The sequence below is a fragment of the Hyposmocoma kahamanoa genome, unplaced genomic scaffold, assembly GCF_003589595.1.
Source record: "Hyposmocoma kahamanoa isolate Upper Pololo Valley unplaced genomic scaffold, ASM358959v1 160, whole genome shotgun sequence".
Lineage (NCBI taxonomy): Eukaryota > Metazoa > Arthropoda > Insecta > Lepidoptera > Cosmopterigidae > Hyposmocoma > Hyposmocoma kahamanoa.
In genome coordinates, this window is record NW_020653575.1 from 8,466,635 (window position 1) to 8,490,920 (window position 24,286).

The 24,286-nt window shown below is 39.6% G+C and overlaps 1 protein-coding gene across 3 annotated transcripts in view; it reads left to right on the plus strand.

Annotated features, from left to right (window-relative positions):
- Nucleotides 1-17,737, plus strand: part of LOC113225421 — a 34,808-nt gene extending 17,071 nt beyond the window's left edge. The window contains exons 2-4 of one of the 3 annotated variants that reach the window (XM_026457729.1): nt 15,679-15,761; nt 15,861-15,934; nt 16,027-17,735. In XM_026457729.1, the coding sequence (XP_026313514.1) occupies nt 15,700-15,761; nt 15,861-15,934; nt 16,027-17,441 (1,551 nt within the window). In that variant the 5' untranslated portion in view covers nt 15,679-15,699 and the 3' untranslated portion in view covers nt 17,442-17,735. Of the gene's footprint in view, nt 1-12,803; nt 12,928-15,678; nt 15,935-16,026 lie in introns of all 3 variants that reach the window. The other 2 variants (XM_026457730.1, XM_026457728.1) reach the window with 2 other exon arrangements.
- Nucleotides 17,738-24,286: the final 6,549 nt, after the last annotated feature.

A 24,286-nucleotide genomic window follows, 5' to 3' on the forward strand; every position in this document is an offset into this window, starting at 1 on the left:
AATTTCATACTTTAACCCCTATTATTAAGATTACCATTTCCTAAGTTTAAAACGTACATTAATAGTATTTTAATTGAAAAGTCATATTACAAAATTGTAGACTACGTGTTATTTAAAGAAGTATGGAAAGACAACAAGAGTCTAGATTCCACACAATTATGATTCAAAGTGTATTCCATAGCGTTTAAGTTTATTTGAAAAGAGCAATTCCTAGAGTTTCTTGCTGGTTCTTCTCAGGGAGGTCAGCGTAGTGAACGAGCAGTAGTTTAAAAAATAGCTTAGAAAAGACGTTTTCAAGTTAATTTTACCTCTGACCTTGACTTTGAAAAAAGGCTGCGACTTTCATTTTTGCACATTAAATATTAATTCATGTCGTCTACGGACTGATAACAATACCTACATTCCCGTAAACTATCCTAATTTGTTTGTCACAACATTTACGCGGATCTACTTTGATCGCGAACCGAGTAAATTACGCGGTTTTGAAATCAAAGTCATGTGTTATCCAACGATTTCTAACTTTCTGTTAGTCAATCGCAACTGGCGTTAAGAATGCGGGTCTCAATAACTACGTGCACTACGAGTAGCATGCAAAACTCAAATTGTCCAATGCCAGTTACCTACTCGGAATTGCACTATCCCCGACGATATCGGACTTTACGTCATTTCGCACCCTCACTAATAAAGTGACGTGATTGGAAATTAAATTTGGGGAACTGGATGTGTGCCATTTGGCTGTCACTGAGTGGCGCGATTTGATCTTCTTAATATGCTGTATGTGTTAAAGTATTCCTGCATACAAAAGCGTTGTGTCAAAAGTGTATTACTACAAAATTAAAAAATTACGGCACGTGATCAATACAGGATTGACTTACGTAATATGAACTTCCTATAGGTACGCTAATAGCTTAATAGTACTCTAACAAAGTAACGGACAGTATTTTAGCTAACTACTTGTTTAATTTAACGGGTTTTTCTGCAACTCACTGCAAGGCTACGTCAAAATAGCCTGTGTCCAATCTGAATTTAATGATAACGTTTCATTGCATTCGTTGAACCTCCAAACGTTTGTCCAGGCGTGGCGTAAGAGCACTCTCGGAGATTTATTTTACGATGTAATGTAGGTACTTATTCTGTACTTATGCCGCACACTTGTGCGTGCCCACACATAAAGATTGTAAACATCGCATACAAGATTCGCAGGTAATCAATGATTGCTAAAATACTGTTTTCGAACGACAGAATTAGAAACCAATAAAAACACGAGTATGGTGTAATAGGTAATGTAAGTACAATTGGCGGTGCGTAGCTGCACAGCGAGTCGCGAGCCGGCTGCGCTCCCCGCGTGTGGCTCGATGCTCACTGACTCACGCACACTGAGTGCCATTACGCGTTCGCGAAACGCGATCATTAACCCGTTAACAGCCCCCGAGTAATATGTACTGTACTTGAATTTAATCGGTAACGATGTTATTAAATTTTGCTTCACCCACATTCGCTAATTCCACGTCAAATGGAATACTTCATTTTCACTGATGATTCCTTTCTAGTAACAGACCTCATGTTATCGTGAAAAAATACAAGTACTGCATAAATTAATTAATGTGTTACGCGTTTTGCATTTTATCTGTTGTCGCTGTAAACGTACTTGCACTGTGTATGTATTTCGCTGTTTATTTACATTGGAAGTAGGAATAGTTTTTTATAAAATTTTAAATGATGATAAAAAGTGCTAACTTTATAACTCTGGCATATTTGTACGGCTAACGGGTTCCACGATGCCGACAGTTGTTGGAATGTTCGCCGAAGGACGTTTTTTGTGATTTCTAGCAACTTACAACTATGCACCGTTATCTTAATAAAATCGCAAATTTTAAGTATTCTTTCATGTGTAGAATGCATATGCAAACTTAAAAACAAAAATCGGAGACATTAATTGTAATTTATAGCGAGAACCCTTCAGTTTGACATACAATTAACGCATTACGAACTCCCGATGACATTATGAACTTGGTGCAATACTTTTATGATTGGTATACGAGTATTATTCAGAATATAAAAAGTTTTCCGATTTTTCCGAAAGAAATTCCAGTACAAATGCCTGCGCTGCCTATATACATGTTATTACTTATTACCTCACCGTGCGGCGCAGGCACCGACTGTTGGGACTTTCTAGACAATGACGTGGCGCTTTATCCTGGGCCACTGCTGCATCGTGAGACAGTGCACGCGCGCACCTAATAACCGCTCTGCTAGAGCTATCCTGAATGAATTTAGGCTTTCTTTCTGCCCATCCGAGAGTAATGGGCACAATTTAACGTGTTTATTCTGTTACAATAATAAATCGCAACCACTTTCAGGTACAAATAGATTCTAAATTGCCAACAGTAACCATAAGATACGTGACACAGTCTACTAGCCCAGTTGACTGACCAGTTATAAATAGTTGGACAACTTTGCGCCGAAGCACTCATAGTCTCTTGACCTAGGCAAGAAGGACTTGTCAGTATGTTATTAATTGGCTAAAAATAGACGTGGTCGAGCAGTCGGCACAACACTGCTTGAACTAGGACGGAAACATGACGTTGCGAAGGTAAGGGTGCACTCCTGACTGCCCCGACCGGTTTGAATCCCGCGCGCAGGCATCGACCAGCTGCCTTGCGCTTGCACGTTTCGTATGCAACCCAAGTTGTTATTGTCTGCGCATCATCTCAAAGCAATTTTAATTGATTTCTTTTTCTTTTATGATTTTTGTTCTTCTGATTTATCTCGGAAGAAAAAAAACAATGGAAGTGCCTTAAACCTCGATTACTATCAGAACCGATGTCGCCAAAACTCACAAAATCTTGATAATGTTTGGGCGTAGTTTCTAATTTAAAAAGAAATAACAAATTCTAGATTGTTAAATATAATTCAAACATATATCAAACATATATCGTTGAATGTTCAATACCATCAATACCTATTATTTCCTTCCTTCCTTCCTCCTTCCTTCCTAGATCTAGCCAAAGCGTTTGGTACGGTGTCAATTCCTATCTTAATTCGCAAATTTTAAAGTTTAGATGGTATACGTGGAACTGCCTTGCATTGGTTTTCCAGTTAGCTGATCAATAGAAGCCAATGTGTCAAAGTGAACGGTTTGCTGATCAGCCAAAAATGTATTTCCTTCGGGGTCCCGCAGGGTAGCATACTGGGCCCCACGCTTTTCATAGCGTAACATCAATGATATTTTGTCCCTTCAAATCCGTAGTTGTGAAATTTTGTGTTACGCTGATGATACGGCCCTTATTTTTCACGGGCAGTCGTGGAATAGCGCAATGCTATAGCGATGGATACCTGCCATCGCTATAGCATTGACGCTAAGCGCGTAAGATTACCGTATGCCTAAATTATAATCTTCTCACGCTAAATGCAGAAAAAACACGTTTGTTAAATTTTCTCAAAACTTTCATCTCAAGCCTACCATCTACAATGACATATTTAAAAGTACATATCGAAGGCTGTGTGGCCTCAGACGCTGACTGTAGCTGCAATATTATACAAAGGGCCTATTCTGTAAGGTACTTAGGTGTCGTATTAGACGAAAACCTTAATTTCAGGAAACACATAACGATGACAGCCGGTAGGCTACGAAAGCTTATTTACACTATGAAAGTGTTAAAAGAAGCTACACAACTATTGAAAACTATAAATATCTCGATTTATGCCAATCATATTAAACTACTGTACTCTCGCCTGGGGACTGCTAGAACATTTCTTTTGGTTTTAGAAAGAGCTGTGAACTGTATTATGTTTATTTGTTTGTATGTTATTTGATATGTTTTTTTTGTTGTTTTTGTTTGTAGCGATTTGAATTTATCTGTAAAGCTACAAATGTTAAATGAATAAACAAATAAATAAATAAATGTAATTATTAATTGTAAGTTATGGTAAATACATTTTTATTATTATTATTACTGCAAGTTACGACATTTTGATTATTACATTGAAATTTCAATCAATGTGCTGCCTTCTAGCGGTTAATTACTGAACAACGACGAATTGGAGTTATTAATTTAGTCCTCCAAAAAGTAGGGCGACCATATGCGAGGGTATAAGCTTTACTTTCGTTTCTTGTAAAAAAAAAAATTATCTCGATTAACAGAAAATATAACATAAAATAGACTTACCGATGGTATGAAATACCACCACGTATAATATTTTTTGTGCGGCTAATTTTTGCACCCCAAAACAGCACAATAAGCCATTTTTCTAGGATTTTAGAGAATTTTCACGAAATAATGATACAACTATTGTTGTAACTTGAAAAAAACCAAATCTTTTTTTCGCTTTTATGAAAAAAAAAACATAAAAAACACAGCGCCTTGGTTTTCTTTCAAAATTTGTTTTTTTTTTCAGAAAAAGTAAAATGGAATAACTGAAATAAAATCTAACACTAACTTTATTTTGCTTTAAAATCTGACACTAAGTTTTGTTTTAAGAATACAGGGTGCTAATTCGCAATGCCACCTGGAGAGAAAGTATTCTAAATACTGGAGATAGAATTTTTTACTTACAGGAAACATTCCTTTATTTTTTAAAAGAAATAAAACTGCATTCATAGATTTTCGAAAATTTCTAGCAACACGCGGGAATCGAACATGCTTTAATCTGAAAAAAATGCACCCTGCACTTTTATTGCATCGATCGATAGGGTTAATTCTAAGAATAAAATCTCTCTTACAAAATTGGTTAATTAAATGAAAAGAAAAACCATGAAATCTTAACGTATTTTAATAAAACGAAAAAAATGGTAATGTAACTAATTAGTTGCTCGAAATGAGCTCCATTTTTTTGGATACACAAATTTAATTTTTTAACTTTGAGTAAATATTTAATAATGTGTTGTGATGAATTGTATTACAAATCGTATTCTGAACCTCAGCCTTCAACTCGTTTACACTCGCATAGGATTTAAGGTAAATTTGATTTTTAACATTATCTCCACAAAAAAAAATCTAAAGGGGTGAGATCTGGTGATCTCGCAGGCCATCTGATTGTGCCGTTTGTACCAATACAGGTAATAACATGGTTACTAATGCAGCAGTGACTGCTGTTATGGGCTGGAGCGCCATCTTGCTGCAGAATTATTCGATTTCGCTCTTCCTCGGATAAAACATTTAACTCATTTCGTAAGAGATCCAATATTTCAAGATACTTGACAGTGTTCAAATGACCTTCGTACACGTGGACTAACACAACCATATTTCTCATAATTCCGCACCAAACGTTGAAAGAGAATCTTACTAGATTGTTAGTTTCATGACCACTAACAGGATTCACTCGAGACCAATAATGGTTATTGCGGCGGTTGTACATGCTGTTATTACTGAAGTTGGTTTCGTCAGACCATACAATGTTACTCAAAAAATTTGGGTTACGGCCAACTTCTCTTAGCATGTTTTGACAAAATCGAAGTCGTCTCTCACAATCCCCAGGATGCTATTTTTGCACCAACCGGCCGTCACGATAACATTTATACTTATACTTTTTAAGCACTTGGAGTACGCGAATGTGGTTCGTTCCAATATCTTCTGCAGCATCTCTGCTTGAAGCCTTTGGAAATGCTTCGAAGTATGTTAAAACATTAAGATCGAATTCGGAATAGTTCTGTTGAGGAGTTTGCCGTCGCTTTTCGTAGCTACCCGTATTTTTTAAATTATTTACCATTATTTTCAGAACGAATCGAGTTGGTGCTTGTCGATCCCGATATCTCTCTTCATACCACCGCAGAGCTAAATTCACATTTTTGTTATTTAAAAAATAAGCATCCATTAAATCAAATTGTTCTTGATATGCCATTTTTACGATGAGCCAAATATGAAATTTATTTATTTACTTTATTTATAGGAAAACTATAAATTCCATATTTAAATTACCTCATGCCACTGACCAAAGAGTCTTTATTACAAACATGTGCAAATTGCAATCTTTTATCTAAATAGTACTTCGTCATTTTAATGGATAAATGACGTCAACGGTAATTAACAAGTAATCTGATGGACCTTTGAGTAAAAGTGCTTTTTGAACTTTTACTCCAGATTTCATGGTTTGTAAGAGTGATTTCATCCTCACCTATCCACATCCTTACCATGATAATTATAACAAAAATGTGTGGTGTGTTTGTGGTGTTACTAGTGTTACTACTGTTACAGGTTAACACCTGTAACCCACACTTGTAATGACAACAAAATTTTATGTGTCTTCGTTTCCTTCATTCAAATCCTACCGAATAATTTAAGCGGCTTGCTAATAATTTTATGTAAATGTTGCTATATAAGGGATATGTGCGATGTGAAATTGATACGGCTCTTAGATAAATAAATAAGTAGTGTTTTTATCAGTAATCATCAAAGTCAAAATCAAAGTCAAAGATTATTTATTCCATAGGTAAAATAAATTTAACTTGAAATCGTCACATTTAAGCTACTGCTCGTTCACTACGCTGACCTCCCTGAGAAGAACGAGCAAGAAAGTCTAGGGATTGCTCTTTTCCAATAAACTTAAATGCTACGGAATACACTTTGAATCAAATTTGTGTGGATTCTGGAGCCGTGTCGGCTTCCCATACATCTTTATCTAGCACGTAGTCTTCAATTTTGTATTATGGTTTTTCGATCAAAATATTTTTAATGTAGTTTTTAAACTTAGGAAATTATAAACTTAATATATGCTCCGGAATCTTATTGTAAAAACGTATACAGTTCCCCATAAAAGAGTTGTTTACCTTGGTTAAACGAAATCGTGGTACCATGAGTTTGGACTTAGCTCTAAGGTTAATATTATGGATATCTTCTTTCTTAGCGAAATTATGTATATTTTTATGAGCATATAAAATATTTGAGTAAATGTACTGTGATGCCACAGTCATGATACCAGTCTCCTTAAACTTTTCTCTGAGAGAAATCCGAGAGCCTAGACGGTACACAGAACGAATCGCTCGTTTTTGCAATACAAATATGGTTTGAATATCTGCCGCTTTACTCCACATGAGAATCCCGTAGGACATTATACTATGGAAGTAACTAAAGTAAACTAGTCTAGCAGTACTGACATCGGTAAGCTCACGTATTCTGCGGACTGCGTATGCAGCGGAGCTTAACCTGCTGGCCAGGGAAGATATATGTGGAAACCATACCAAAGTAGCGATGCAAGAGAAATCGATAGATTTAAAAAAAAAAGGTAAAATGTTAGAATCCCTGCATTTGCCCCACATAGCGTCAATCCCACAACATGCCCAATCGAGTTGAAATTCCCCGCAATTTGGGGAATTCGCCACAAATTGACAACACTATGAGTGTTGCCCATTTATTTTGAGCAATTTATCTATGAATATTATCAACAAAAGAGGAAATGTAGAAAAAAAATACAATTCTCAAATTGTCATATTTTTATATCCATACTTTTAGAAAAAAAACGTACTCCAGAAAAAAAACGGTTTCTTTTCATGTTTTTTTTTTCATTGTTTTTTTCACCTCAGAAAAAAACGGTTTTTTAACGACTCTAGACACAACCATACCATACTATTAGAGATGGGAAAAACTGCTTATTTTTTAAACGTTTAAATGTTATGCTTTTTAGTTTGAAAATAACAAAATCGTTTAGAAAACGTTTAAGCGCATATTTATTATTTTATTTTATTTATAGACGTTTATAACGTTAAAAATGCTTGCAACGTTGTGTTGATAGCGAAAAGCAAAAGTAGACAAGTTGTTCATTGGCGCTTAAAAGCGTTCAAAAACATAAGTTGTTTAACTTTGTAGTTGTTTACTGTTGACATGGAAAAAACTGCTTATTTTTTTTAACGTTAAAACGTACGTTTAAAAAGCGTGCTTGTAAAAGCGCTTTTCACACGATTTTTAGTTTAACGCTTAAAAAGTCGTTTAGAAACACGTTTAAGCGCATAGATCAACGCTTACGCTTAAAATGAAAAGCGTGCTTATGCGCTTATTTTAAAAAGCAGACTTTAAAGTGCTTTTCGTTTAAACGCTCACCTCTACATACCATACAAAGCGAAAATAGGTCTTTCGAGACCTATAGTTGGCACGCGTCGGACGCTAACTAACCACTTCTACTGTATTTATTGTTCTGTGAATTAAATAATTGTAGGTTCAAATGGGAACATTTCAGAAATATCAGGTATCGATATTAACAGTTCTTGTTGGAAAGAATACTTGCGAAATTAAATGTGTCCTATTTTTAAGCGCGGTTGTTCTACGAGTAGTACGAGTACAATGACATTGTCACCCAAGTTTCTGTGGTGTGGTTCGCATTCACGGATTTAAAACAGTTACGATAAGACTATCAGATAAGAAAGACAAATTGATAATAATAATCGTAATAGTAATAATAATAACGCATACACTCAACATATCAATTGATCAAATAGCGTCATTCGGGTCAAGTGTGTGCACTTTTGTAATGGAGGGTTTACTGCACGTACAATATAAAACTTAGGAACATAAAGGTTAGGCTTTCGAATAAAAAAAGATTTGGCTTTAAATTTCAATAAAAACATAAACTTAAAACTAAAAAAATATTTTTTGTTTTTTTTGTTTTTTGGATTATGTTTTTGCGCGTAGATTTTTAATAAGAAACAAAGCCTTTCCGAGCCAGTGAAGTGAAAAAATACTAATACATTCACAAAAACTATAAGTCCTAGAAAAATGGACAATTGAGAGTATGTTTGTTTATGTATGTTTTATTTACTGTAGGCGTCTATGAACGGATTTGGGTCGGGTGCTTTGAATAATACACGCAAAATAAATAAATGTGCGTTTCAGGGTTCTGTCAAAACAACATTTGACAAAACAAATTTTTCATTTGTGTCTTAGTAATAATAATAATACTTTATTTCGGACCAAAAACAATTATCCATAGTTTGTTAGTAAAGAATTAGAAATGAGGTTAGTATGATGCTATTCAAATGCTAAAATTAAAATAAAATAAGATAATATTAAAATAAATTAAAATTATACTATTAAAATTCAAAAAATATACTACCGCGAATAATTACAACATTAAATATAAAATTGAAATTAATCTCACACACTTATGTAAACTTAATCTAAACCGCCGCATGAAGTTTCATCCAGTGGGCCCGGATGGGGCAGTCAATTTTATCTGCCACAACTTTCAAAATGCTGTTTTGGCACCCAGGCACACGTCGCCAAAGTGAACCAACTCGCTTCCTCAGAATGGCATCAAAGCCATCTGTGCGTGTCTCAGCGAACATGCCTAACGCGCTACAGTGTCATGGTAACCCCAGCAACATCCTAAACGTGTTGTTATATTGTACCCTCAGCGTATTTAGGGTCACCCTATTATACTTCACCCACAGGCTACACGTGTAGAAGGTTTGAAAGTATGCATTAAAAGCGTCAATTTAACCTCCCGACTACAACGTGCAAACCTGCGGGCGAGCATATTTGTTCTGACTGCAAGGGCTCTCCGTTCTCTCTCTATATCCACCAGATCGGACTGATCATCTGTCACCCAGTGACCCAGGTATTTAAATTTAAAAACTCTAGTAAGCTCACTGCCACAAAGGGAGACCGACGGTACAACGCCCACTTCTCCACCTCGCGGCTTAAACACCAGGAGCTCACTTTTCGTTGTATTATACCTGAGTTTTTGAGCAACAGCATAGTTTTCACATATCTTAAGTAGCTCACGGAGGGCACATATTGATGGGCTCAGCAGCACCATGTCATCTGCATAGCTGATATTGTTAACTATAACGCCATCCAATGAGCAGCAAACATTAGTACTGGTGAGCTCACCAATCAATGCATTTACATACAGGTTGAAGATGACGTTAAACTTAGGTGACTTTAAACCCCCTGCCGCACCCCGCATCCTAACCTGTATGGCTCCGACAGCGACCCAGCCCACTTAACATTGTTGATCTAGTTTCGATACCAAAACTCGAAAAGCCCAATAATCTCAAACGGGAGATTTGTCTCACAACTCAGCTTATGCCACAACACGTCATACGAGACTATATCGAAGGCCTTAGACAGATCAAGGAAGCACGCAGGCACAGGCGTACTTCTGTCCGTGTAATACCGAGCAGTATGCTTGAGGCAAAGCACAGCGGACTCTGTAGAAAGTCCAGGCCTGAGCCCGAACTGCGCATCATGAATTTTCAGGTACTTAGTTAAAATGCGATCAAGCAAACCGTCCAGTACCTTTGCCATGCTAGTGGCCAACTATATAAGTCTGTAGTTGGTTTTTGTCAGACATTCCCCGTTTCGTTCTTAACAAGAGGTACCACCAACGTCTGCATCAAACCGTCAGGTAGGTACGAGTGCCTCAAACAAAGATTAAATAATTGAGACAAAACCCCCGGCAATCGCTCACCCGCATGTTTTAAATGCTCTACGCTCAAGCCATCGTGGCCAGGTGACTTCCCCTTCGTCATTCCCTTAATGATAGATGCCACATCATCAGCAGTGCGTTGAGAGATAGATGGGGCACCATAATAGGAAGTTACTCGCACCCACCCGCGGTCCGGCAGCTCACGGGGTTCGACTTTGAAATGCTCCATGAAAAGGTTTGCGACATCCTTACAGTCAACTACGCCATCAACACTCACCGGACGACCATTTTGCCCGATTCCTTCCAAAACTTATGAAAGTTCTTCGACTCATAATGTGATGCCATCTATCTATCCAACTTAATTTGTTCCTAGTTCCTTTGGCACCACTGTAATTTTGCCTTGAATTTGTTCTTAGAGACTTGCATACGTTCATATGTGGGGCCCTGAGGGAGCTTACCCATTGACACCCAATCGGGAAATCTTAGCCTCGCCTCCGAGTGAGCATCTTTGACATGTTTATTCCAGCCAATGATACGCTGCTTTTTACCGCATCCCCTCACACGGTAGCATTCCTCAGCCGCACCCCGCAACATACAAACCACCTTTTCATACAAGCCAGCTATTACTATTCTAAGGTCTAAGTTGCTACACATTCCAAATGAGCATTCAGTGAGCCGTTCTGGAAAACTAACATCATTCATTTGGTCATTACAGATGATTCTATACTGCTCAGTTTGTACGCAATCACGCTCACCCCATATAACCTTATTAATCACGGCTGCAGGACAATGTAACTTTGTCCTTAGTACATTAAAATTGCAACTAACTTCAAGGGGGAAGTGATCAGACCAGTACATCCCATACTCACACTCTCGACCGACTGCCACCCAGCCCCAGTAACCACACAGTGATCTAACCACTTCGTTTAATAGTGTATAAAATAGATGAACAAACGACATCACCTTTAATAAGCATGATATCGTTAACTTGTTAATTACAACAAATGACTTGCTAGTTTTAGACATCGTTTCAGAAGTAAAAACGTCATTTGGAACAGCAGTAAAAATTTAAGATTAAGTGAGTTAAGGGAATTATTGAAATGATGACCAAGGCGTCGTCGGCTCGCCGCGTCGCGTCATACGACTTTTTGGTAACACGGATGATTCATTTTTGTGAAGTGACGTCATCGAATGATTCTACTGTGAATTTTGTTGACTCCAGCGCTTTACTTCAACTGTAACGTTGTAAATTAATAATGAGTATCAGCAACTGTACAGTACGCCTACTGTACTTAAACATGCTGATGCGCTCCACTTACTTTCGCATAGCTATCATTTGCTCATTTCTTTTTATAGCATCAAGTGACGGGACGAACAAGTTGCGCGCCTGATGATAAGCTACACGCCTATCCGTAACAGTTGCAGTGCCACACAGAGATTTGAATTACAAAGATCTGAGGGGAACTACCAGTGAGCCCGTTTTATTTTTTAAGTCGTTTTACGCTATTAACTCATTTAGTTTACAAGCATTACGCTTGTTCTTCTGGACACGAATACATAGAGAATTTATGCAAAGACGCAGTTTGTCACGTTGGGTATCACCGCTTCTAATTTTGTGCATTGAGATATGGCATGTTTTACGCTAATGCAGCCACGCAATAAACAGCCGTACATGTTTGCAGGTTAAGGTAAATTGTATGTTTGCTATCGGTAGACCTATTCGTATTTTTATAAAGGTGGCTGTTCTGTTCCGTCTCTCGTATACATAGGCGGTTGTAGTGCAGTTTGATAATCGCGGGTTTTGTAAGATAACCAACCAGGTCAGTTGACACCAAACTCCATAGTCGTTTACGTGTAAATATATCTATTTCTTTATCACAACTTCGTACACAATTTTTAAGGGATGCATAGCAAGGAAGCATATTACGTTGGTTTTATGATTAATGAACAACGACGAAGACTGAGCCGATGTGCTTTATCTTCAGTGATTTCCCTGAAATGTTGCAATTATTGCGCCTTTATCACTATACAATTTGTCGTGAATGTTGGGTTTATTAAGGGCGAAAACGCCGGCAATTGTGAATAGTCACCGTGGAATATGAATCTCCAAATAAGCTAAGTATAGCTTCGTGCACGTATATCAAAGACGTGCCGTATTCACGCAAAACTAATCTATTCGGAATACCAATGTTACTTTGTCAATTCTCCAATAACAAGTGACAATTATTGCCTGCTCCACGCACCCCCCCTTCCCCCCACTTCTAATATAATCAATGCCGTTTAGCAGCCTACGAAATGAACGAAGTTATGATTCTTGCTCTCAACATGTTCATAAATTTGCTATCCTTTGACAATAGGTTGTCAACAAATCCCTAACATCCTTTATTTTTCTGCAGAAATCTTACTAGGACACAGACATGTATTACTAGGATACTCTCCGGCAGTGCCGCGGGGCAGCGGAGAGACGCACTTCTACCGGCTAAAACCCCATGGTGGCCTTCTCCTCACGACGAAGAGGGCCATACCACCCCGTCGTCCTCCTTACGGCCGCCAAAGTTACTGGCGAAGGTACGCCGCGCCGCCGCCGAGCGGGATCGGCCCTGTCCCGATCACGCTCGGTGACCTCCTTCTGTAGCAATTCTCTCTCTTCTCAATTCTGAAGCAAATCTAGACCAGTCGTGTTTTAACACTGGCACCACATCAACATAATAGTACCTGATGATAGATGGAAATTAGGACTGTAACGTAACGAAATAGATGATCAATGAAGTACGCCCCGACACCGCTCCACCCGTTTATTTACTAATTATTTCGTCACACATTGTACTATCAAAATATGAGACTAATTTAATCTTAACACGTTCCAAGTCGTGAGTGATGTTTACCAAGGTTAACATTTGTATTAAGGAAGCAACAATTTATTTTTTTCAACATTTTAGACGATCTGAACAATATACTACGCGGTTATGTATCAAAATAAAAATGATCGCGTGCTTACTAAAACTCATGAGCTGGGTAAGTTTTAATACATGAGTCATTATTTTTACTTCACAATAATACTGTAAATTTATCATGACTTGTCATGGCTAAGTGGAACATACATTACATAACATAACAACGCATTTCTTGCGAAGTGAAACACGTAGGTACATATTCTTCAAATTCCGTTCGCAAAGTTCGTTACGGCAATCAGAAAGAAGTTCGATTTTAAAATAAGTAAACAGTTGATTAATAACTGCATAGGATTGCATAAAGGTCTAATGAAATGGTTTAAAACGACTCGCCTCCGGAACGACAGAACGGTTCACTCGTTACCGGCTAACTATATAAAAGTCGGATGTTGTTATCTGTTGCGACCGCCAAGACAATGGTCAGTAAAGTCACTTCGGCACGCGCTCACTGTAATTTGCCGCTGCGACAATGCGACGCGACGCGTGCGCAACTTTTGCTTTTGTTTTTTGTGTAACGACCGACAACGGTGCACGAGGTAACAGTCGGCTAGACAAAATGCTTTCTTAAGCGTCAAATATGCATATTAACTTATACAAGTAACATGACGCGGCTCAATAAAATCACCGAAAACATAATGCGTTCAATATTACCGTAAAGTTAGCTAACGTAAGTATATACAAATATGTATTTAAAATGTATTTTGTACTGAGACACTGAATCGGTTGGTGCCGTAGCAGTAGCATTCAAGACACGCATACGTTATATCCGGGTGAGGGGAAAAACAGTGTTTGCTTCAAGTCTGAGGGTCACAGACAATCGTGATCAAGGATCGGGCGCTGCGTCACCATGGCCGATAAAAACCTGAAGACCATCGCGTCAGACGACGCGCGGGGCAGCTGCCGATTGCCGGAACTGACCTTCGTGACTCGCCGCCGGCGTCGTGACGCTTTAAACACTTCCCATTACGAGCCACATCAGTTCCGTTAATTATATTCGAGAACAGTTGGGTCGGTCTTGGTATTGAGTACTTTATCCACAGTTTAAACAATATAAAATTGTATTGTTTGTCTAAAAGTGCAGTTGCTGCGTATTTGAACTTGGTTAGGTGATATAGGATTATTTGTACAGTCAAAAATATAAGGTTTAAACTCGTATTAACTATACCTACAATGTTTTTGTCCCAGATTATAGTAAATTATTTATTATGGCTCCATCTTCTTCTGCTGTACCTTCCTTTTTGGCTTTAACTTTTGGGGTATCTAGAAGCCGGAGCAAATGCCAAAAACAATATTCAAATGATAGCACCAGTAGGTAGTATGCTTGCTTCACGGTGTTAACTGCACCAGGCTGTTGGTACAGATCTGTCGCATGCGCCGCGAACGCATTGCATTTGCGCTGCGCCGGCGCTGCACGCATACTGCACGGGCGCTGCATGCGTGCAATTAAATACATGTTAATATTATGTGGCGCGCGAACGGCTTGCGAATAGTTTGCACAGCGTAATGTGTAATGCAATCGCGAGCCTTTTTAGTAAACTTTCGCATTTGCGGCGCATTCGCTAGATCTGTACGCACCCTAACATCGTTTCCCGAAGCTGTTTCATAGTTAACAATATATCAAATAGTACCATTTTGATATAGAATTCACAAACTGTGTACACTAATGTTACATTATACAAAAAAGGTAATATTAGGGGGCGTCACCGAGCGCTGCTATTTGTGTCTGCTGTCAGGTTTGATCAGGTTTCTTAGTCGTTGTCAGAGTTGTTCGGGGTACCTACAATCTTTTTTACCGAGTTCTTTAGCGTTTGATGGAGATTTGACATTCGACCTTTTGACAGGAAGGATATACCTTGTAGTCTTTGGGCAGAATCAGAATGATGTAAGTAAATAAGTTTTAGATTGTGATTATAATTTATAAGTTTTTGTTTACAACTTTTGATACTTTTTTACTCTTTCTTATTTTTATTTACCGTATACAACATATGTTACGACAACATACCGTAAATGCTTCACCGCTTCGCGCAGCCTCGGTGCGGGTTTCAAGTAGGTGCAAAAAATAGATCGGTCCGACTTTGGAGTCGACGGTGCTGCAAGGCCGCTACGACAGAGTAAAGCAATGCTTCCCTCCGAGGGAGCCCGCGCGGGCGCGCTTCCCGCCGCCACTGCCACTCGAAAGCAGGAACTGTAGTACATCTTAATACGTGCTGAAATTCAAGCGTCACAAGGACGTGTCACGCGGTGACTATATATTGATTAGGCGCCCGACGATGGGCGAAAATAAGGACGTACGTGTGTATAATAAATGTCACTACGGCGTATGTCCCTGCAAGCGAGTAGCAGTAACCGTAAATGTTTTTCTTTGCAGGCATCGTGCAGCGTGGGCGGCATGCGGTGCGGCGCGTGGGGCGCGTGCAGCGGCGCCGGAAACCGCTGGCGAAACGCGCGACTGCGCTGGCTAGGCGCGCTGCTGGTGTGGGCGGCGCTGCTGGCGCTGGCCATGCCGCGCCTTAGCCCGCCCGAGCCGCGCGCGCCGCCACCGCCCGCCGCGCGCTTGCTGCTGCAGTCCGAACCCGCTGCGTCCACGCCCGGCCTGGCCACTGCCCCGCCGCTGCCCGCCACCGGTCAGTACAGCCAAAAGTCCATGTACACGATTCAGCGCTAGCCCGCCACGCGTTTGGAATCCCACACTCATTGCGTCCTCTGTTCGTTCTAGACACGCGCGTGCTGTCGGAGATGGAGTTGGTGGAGGACGCCGAGCGGCGTCTGCCCTCGCTGCCGCTGGCCTACTGGCAGCGGCACCGCAACGACAAGAACAAGTTCTATAAAAAGAAAGAATGTGCGCCTTTCCCCAACATCTACGACCTCGAGTTCCACAACACGTACTGGCAGACGCTACGCGCCTCCGTCGGCACCTTCCACCTTTACGGGGCGTACCTCGACAAGCGCAACTCGTCGCGCATCGGGCCGGCCGTTCGCATGCTCGCCGTGTACGACCGCATCAAGCCCTCGCTGGTGACGCACTGTCAGCTCTGGTTCGAGGACCGCGCTGCGCCCGTCATAGTGCGAAATCTCGAATACAAGTACGTGTGGAACCACAAGTGGGGCAACTACCGCGACGGCGTGCTGCAGCCGTACCTGCTGGCGTGCGTGTTGCCTCCGGAGGTGCGGGACTCGGTGCCCGCCTCTGTCAGCCTGGTGGAAGCGGCGTGCGACCGCGCCACCAACAACCTGCGCGTGCACTACGACGCGCCCGCTTCTCCCGAGGGTCGCAAGGACGTCGCGGTCTGCGTCAAAGGGCTCGACTTCTTGCACGAGGACCTCTCGGTGCGCCTCGTCGAGTGGATCGAGCTGGTGCGCCTGATGGGCGCCGACAAAATATTCTTCTACGAGCTGCAGGTCCACCCGAACATCACTAAAGTTCTGCGACACTACCAGGAGCTCGGCGTGGTGACCGTCACGCCGATCACGCTGCCGGGCGGGCAGCCCAACCTGCCGGGCCTGCAGCACATGTACCTCAAGAAGAAGATGACTCACAAGCGGCAGATGGAGCTGATCCCCTACAACGATTGCCTCTACCGGCATCTCTACCGGTACCGGTGGCTGGCGCTGCTGGACATCGACGAGGTGATCGTGCCTCTGGAGGACCCGGACTGGCCGGCGCTGATGCGGCGCGTGGAGCCGCTGGCGGCGCCGGCGGCGGGCAAGCCCGCGCGCTCCTCCTACCACGCGTCGAACCTCTACTTCCTGGACTCGCTGCGGCACGAGCACGGCTGGGAGGAGAGCGTGCCGCGCTACATGCACATGCTGCAGCACGTGTACCGCACGCGCAACTTCACCAAGCCCGGCCAGTACGTGAAGGCGTTCCACGAGACGGAGCGCGTGCTGGCGCTGCACAACCACTTCCCGCTGGCGTGCCTGGGCGGCGCCTGCTCGTCCTTCGCCGTGGACACGCGGCACGCGCGCCTGCAGCACTACCGCGCCGACTGCGTGTCGGCGCTCAGCAAGTCGTGCGCCGAGCTGCGCGCGCAGCCCGTGCGGGACGCGGCGCTGTGGCGCTGGCGCGGGCCGCTGACGGCGCGCGTCGACCGCACGCTGCGCGCGCTGGCCTTCCTGCCGCCGCAGCGGTGACGCCCGCCGCGAGCCCTCCCGCGTTATCAAATGCTAGCATTAAATGTATCTCATAGTCGACCCGGCCTTTGCTTCCGCCGCCTCCCGCCTTTGCGGAACGTAGGGTCCGCCTTCCTACCGGCACGTTTAGCTGAACGCGAGAGAACCCCTGAATAATATTTAAAAAATGCGTTTTGATTAAGTAATTTCTACTTTTTCTATAGAGGTTGCGTTTTGACGCTTCACGCCAGAAACGCAAAATGCCAAACGGGCAGAATGCCAGATTCTCAGGAAACCAAACGTCCCTGCCAGGAATAGGCCTTCTTTCTCCTGACGCACGAACTAATGTCCAGTAGTGGACGTCATACGTCTGAAATAATGAAGCGAGATTCTGATTATTTATTTATTTATTATAAACATAACAGAACTTATCTATTTATTAAAAACAAAATGTAGTTTCCTTTAACTTTAATAACTAAACTGGCATTGGCAGTCGTCGTCGAAACGAATCATGTAAGCCCACACGTAAGGTAGCTGCAGTGCACTGTCGAGGAGTTCCTCTCCTCTGTCCGCCAAGTCCATCATCAGATTTACTTTCATTGGATACATCTACGTGCCAAGTTTTTTTGGAATCGGTTAACGGCGACTGGGTGCAATTTGAGAACCCTGTTTGATCCCTAAATTTACCACCCTTAGAGGTAGAATATTTACTTCAACTACTAAATTCCAAAGGGACCGCTGCTCAAGTACCGCTTTAACAATTGAAAAAGAATACTCGAAATCGGTTCACAAATATCGGAGTAATCGCCTCCACCTTTTTTAAGTCGGTTAACAAAAGATTTCTTTTGCTAATAATACTTCGAATGAGACTTCGCGTGTTTCGTAGCGTAGATTGGGGTGATTTTTCGTAACAATTGCTGTAGAACCGCGATATACAAGATGTAGTTTCTGCAACAATTGTCACTCCTCCTGGGGAGGAGGCGTGAAATGTATAAAAATGGGACTACAGCAGTGTTGGGAAAAATTTAATTGTTCAGGCAATTAACGATTGACAATTCATTAAATGTCAATTGGGAAACATCAATTAACAATTGATTAATTGTTAATTGCGGTTCTCGCAACTAACAATTAATCAATCGTTAATCGCGTATATCTACAATTAACAATTAATCAATTTTCAATCTTTTCAATGTTTTTGATTAACAATTAAAACTGACAATTATGATAAATTTATAAGGCATATGGGTGAGTTAATGGGTGAGTGAGTGGGTGAATGGGTGGGTGGGTGAGTGAGTGAGTGTGTGAGTGAGTGGGTGAGTTTGAGTGGGTGGGTAAGTGACCTCCTAACCCTCCCCTTGAATTGATTTTTTAGTCTGATTGAATTTCAGATTTAAATTTAATTTATTTACGCCCAACACTGGACTATAGGGATTTGTTTCTATTCTATGCTTTAGCTAATTACTTTGGGATCAGAACATTGTACGTGATGTTGTCTAATTTTGTAACCTTTTTAGCGATTTACCGTTTATTATTTTAAATAAAATGATTAGGTAAGTACTAGTGGTTCAGCTCAATAATAGTGGAATTACTTTTTGGGTAAATACTCTATTCATTTGGAATGCGTTTCATAATTTTAAAATTTGTTTTTTAACTTTTTAGAGATATTCCATAAATGAATACGTCGGTGACCGTTACGATATCACGATTAAAATATCAAGACTGTACCACAAATTGTAAATGAAATGAAAAATAGTAGAGAATTTAAATAGGTTTAAAAATCAAATGCACATTTGAAGTTAATAAATTTGCAAATATAAGTTAATTAAAATAATTCGCATACACACAGTAAACACCTCGGTATATCGTATTTTGTTATATCTTAAACATAACCTCACTATGGTAAAGTGTAGTGCATGCGACAGTGACATGAAATCGAAAGAAACTGTACCTATTAACTTGCTCCAAGTCATCATGCAAGCTTCAATACCACCAAGCCCGCGTTGGTGTCAAAAGGGGTACCACAATTTCAACATTGACTTGGATGTGTCCAGAATGCCAGATCATACAAAAACGTCGCGATGATAACTTCAACACACCGGTAAAGGTTCAAATTATTATAGTTTAACTTCGTTTTTGTTACACATTACATAACATATATTATATTTATTATATAACACTTACACCATAGTAATACATTCCTGCACGTATTCATTTACACTACACGTAAACATAAACCTCCGATTTAACCCAATTATTTAATTTTTACCTTTTGTTAAGTATATTGCCGTTGTTTTATTCTAGCGCTATTAAAAATGAAACTCGCATATTATCTTACTTTGACGTCGTCGTATTCAAGCCAGATGTAAACATAAATCATGACAATTTATTCCCAAACGTATCATTATTACAAAGGCATAGATTTCATAAGACATCGGTCAACCAAATATTTTCTTTCAAAATGTTCGTCGTCTTCCAAATAAAACATTAGAACTTTATAATAACTTGCTTAACGTGGACCCATGACATTATTTATTATATTAACAGAGACTTTGCTAAACGTGTTTTAGACAGTGTTTTAGATTCCGAACTATCAGATCACGGATAAGAGATATTCTGTCGCGATCGTGGATCGAACTGAGTTGAGGTTATGATCATGCGCAACCGAAGACTGAGATCGAATGGCAACGCGATCGCGTAGAGCAGCCTTTCCCAAAGTGGGCGATAATGCCCCCTTATGGGCGCTGCAGGCCTTAAGGGGGGCAGTACGAGACCCAGAAAAAAAAAATAGGGGCGTTGTTTGAGGAGACTCTTAGGGTCGTATTCCAGAATTCTACTCAATGCTCAAGTCAGGATTTGAGCAGACTTGAGTATGATTTCAATATAACCCTAATAAATACGGAAATACGACCCTAATGGCAAGGACTTGAGTATGATTTCTAGTGCTTTAAATCATACTCAAATCCTGACTTGAGCATTGAGTAGAGTTCCGGAATACGACCCCCGACTGAGCTCTCGACTCTCGATTACAACTTGTGAACATCAACTAATATTAATTAAGAGATTGCTCAAACGAACTCGGTTCGATATTTCTCTCCGTGTAGTTCATACATCTGTCCTGCTTTATTGAATAAATAAAATAAAAATCATGTCCATCGGTCGCTCCGTTTCGAAGTCAGTCAAAGTCAAAGATCATTTATTCCATAGGTAAAATAGATTTACACTTGAAAATGTCACATTTACGTTACATTACATTAAGCTACTGCTCGTTCACTACGCTGACTTCCCTGAGAAGAACGAGCAAGAAACTCTAGAGATTGCTGTGTGTGTGTGGATTCTGGAGCCGTGTCGTCTTTCCATACATCTTTATCTAACACGAAGTTTTAAGTTTGTAATGTGATTTTGCGATCAAAATATGTTTAATGTAGTTTTTAAACTTAGGAAATGATAAATTCTGGTACCATGAGTTTGGACTTGGCTCTAAGATTAATATTATGGATAACACCGTAATGTTCCAGCTTCATAATAAGAGTAATATGGTCAACGCAATCAAATGCCTTTGAGACGTCACAGAAAATACCAATAGCGTTCTGGGACATTTCCCAAGCATCAAAGATGTATTTTAGTAACGCTACCCCCGCATCGCTAGTCGATCTACCACTAGTAAACCCGTATTGTTTGTTCACTATGAAAAATGTTATTCCTACTGAAATAGGAGAGTAATTGAGTCAGCATAATCTTTTCGAATATTTTACTTAAAGCTGGTGAAATTGAAATGGGTCTATAGTTGCTAGGATCAACTTTCCTACCGCTTTTGAATAAGGGAATAACCTTGCTGTATTTCATTAAATCGGGAAAACACCTTCTTCAACGCACCTATTGAAAGCTACAGCTAAATGTGGGGAAATTAGATCAATAACTGAGTCTATAACTTTAGTTGATATGTCCCAGAGAGCTTCAGTTTTTTTAACATGTATCGATTTAAAAGCTTTTATGATGTCTTGTGGATTAACATGTCGGAAATGAAATAATCTGCCACAAACGTTAACAATTACCTTTTGGAGATCAATAGCAAGAGAAGGGGAGGAATTTAATGATTCTGTAGTGTTCACAACAATTTCCGAAAAGAACGATTCAAAAGGTTGGGCTACCTTGTCTTTAGATTATATAACTTTGCCTTCTAATTCTAAAACTATATCTCTATCGTGTTGTTTAACACTGCCTGACTCTTTATTTATTATGCTCCAAGTAGTTTTAGATTTATTTATCGATTGTCTAATTTTGTCGCTGTGAAACTTAACCGTAGCAGCTACACATATTTTTTTAAATACTTTTGAATAATTTCTAACATATTCTATGAAATTGGAATTAGTATTATAAGTTTTCATAGCATATAGCTCATACAAACGAGACCTACTCTTATGAATACCTACTGTTGCCCAGTCATTGAATTTCGTCTGTCTATGGAAAGTTAATGTTTTCGATTTAAATACATTATCAAATTCATTTTTAATTAAACCAAATATCGTGCTATATAAAGAATTTGGAACCTCCGGTATATGGGGTTGGGAATTTAAACTATTGCCGATATTATTTTGAAATCTAATGATTCGTTCTGTGGTAAACGGTCTTCAGAGAAATTGGTCTACCTTCTTGCTCATTTTACAATTAAAAGAAGCCAATTGGCCACTATGGTCTGATCTTAAGCAATTTATTATTGATTTAGACATTGCGTCTGTGTTACAAAAGATGTTATCAATACAAGTAGAAGAGGAGGCAGTGATGCGAGTTGGTTCTAAGAAAAAATTAATCGAGTTAAAACTTTTGAATAAATTAATTAGTCTTACAGAAGTAGAACAGTTTTCCAACAAGTTTATATTGAAATCTCCACATATTACTACGTTTTTATTGGTTGGACAAATACGCTTTAAACTATCTTCCATAATTAATTCAAACTCGTTAAAATTAGCAAAGGGGGGCCTGTATACACATAAGACGACAAACTGATCCAATTCCACACATGAAATCTCAATAGTTCGTTCAGTAGAAAGATCTGTGATGTCCTTACGCTCTTTAAATTTTAAGTTACATTTAATAATTATCATGGATCCGCCTCTACTTAAGTTCTTTCTTATGAACGAACTGATTATTACATAATTTTCTATGTTGTTAATTGCTTCGTAGTCTTTCAGCCAGTGTTCTGTAACACAAAACACGTCAACGGAAATATCATGCAAAAAAAGATTTATTTCTAATGTTTTGCCAGAAAAGCCTTGAATATTTTGATGTACTATATGGAAACGATTAGACTTTACTGTTGTCGTATTTTTCAGTTTAAATTATGGTTAGTAATAAGTATACTGTTGCTCCTTAAAGTTACAAAGGAGCATTGTCGTGGGACCTTAATATTAAAAGATAGCAAACTAGCTATATGTCTCAGATACCTTAGGGGTAAATTATCCTTAAAATTTTGTAGTTCCTTACGCACTTTTTGATGTCAAAACAAAATATAACGTCACTATGACGGCAAGTCAAATTATGAATATGCGAATTTATGTTTTATATATATACTTATTATGAGCGATGCCTAGGTTAGAGCAGTAAGGGAATGCACTTAGTATGAATTTACACCCACACTTCTCATGAATTCTCAAGATCACGTCAATGCTACTATTTACTTCTTTTTTACTAATCACATCGAATGAAAGTAGACACAAACAAACAAATAAAAAGGCAACAGACACAGTTTCGTATTTTAATAGTTATTAGTATTCCTAGGTAAGTAATTTTCGTAGATAATAGACCGCGGGCAATCATGTTTTAACAAGTTTTTGTTAAATTACCCGATTTGTGCATTTCTGTACCAATCGGCTGGTTCATAGAATACTTGTTCTTACTTGTTGAGTACGATTGAGCGTCGAATGAGATAAACGAGTTTATGCATATTTGTCTTATTCCTGGCGATGCGTGCTACTTATGCAGTCCTATTTAAACAACGTAACATTTATTTTATTTTCATTTGCGGTTTCGCGCGTAATAGATAAATAGTACTTAACTTCAAAACTTAAGTACCTAAGTGTTGAACTTAAGTACTATTTATCTATTACGTACTACGTATTTCTCAAAACAAAACAATATCGGAAGTAAAAAAGAAGAGACGGCAATACTGTGCGGAATATATTAAATTTGGATTCATTGAAAATCCCACAAACCCATCGTCGCCTTTCTGCCTTCTATGTCTAAAAACATTTTCGAATGAAGCAATGAAGTCTTCAAGACTGCAAGATCATTTGAATAAAATGCATTCAGATAAGAAAGACAAGAATGTAGCATAATTTCAAAACCTAGAGAAGAAGTATAACACTCAGCCAAGTGTAGCAAAACTCTTTTCGGCGGCTGCTAAGCAAGATGACGACGGACTTCGAGCTTCGTACAATATCTCTTTGTTATTTGCTCAAAAGGGCAAACCACACAACGTCGGAGAAGAGTTAATTTTGCCAGCAATAAAGGAAATAATAACTACTGTGCTTCATAAACCGGACTAGTCAATTCTCAATTCAGCTCGATGAGTCCACTTTACGAACCAATGAAGAATTGTTGCTGTCTTACGTGAGGTTTATTAAAGATAAGAAAATATGTGAAGAACTATTGTTTGCTAGAAATTGAGAGACCGATATAAAAGGGGAAACTATATTCAATACATTGGAAAAGTTTTGGGATGAGAAAGAGATTCCCTTGAAAAATATTATATCAAGTGCTACGGATGGCGCTCCGGTACGACAGGGAGCCATAAAGGCTTCATAGCGTACTTAAAGAATAAAATTCCAGATGTCCTTGCTGTACATTGCGTTATTCATAGACAACATTTG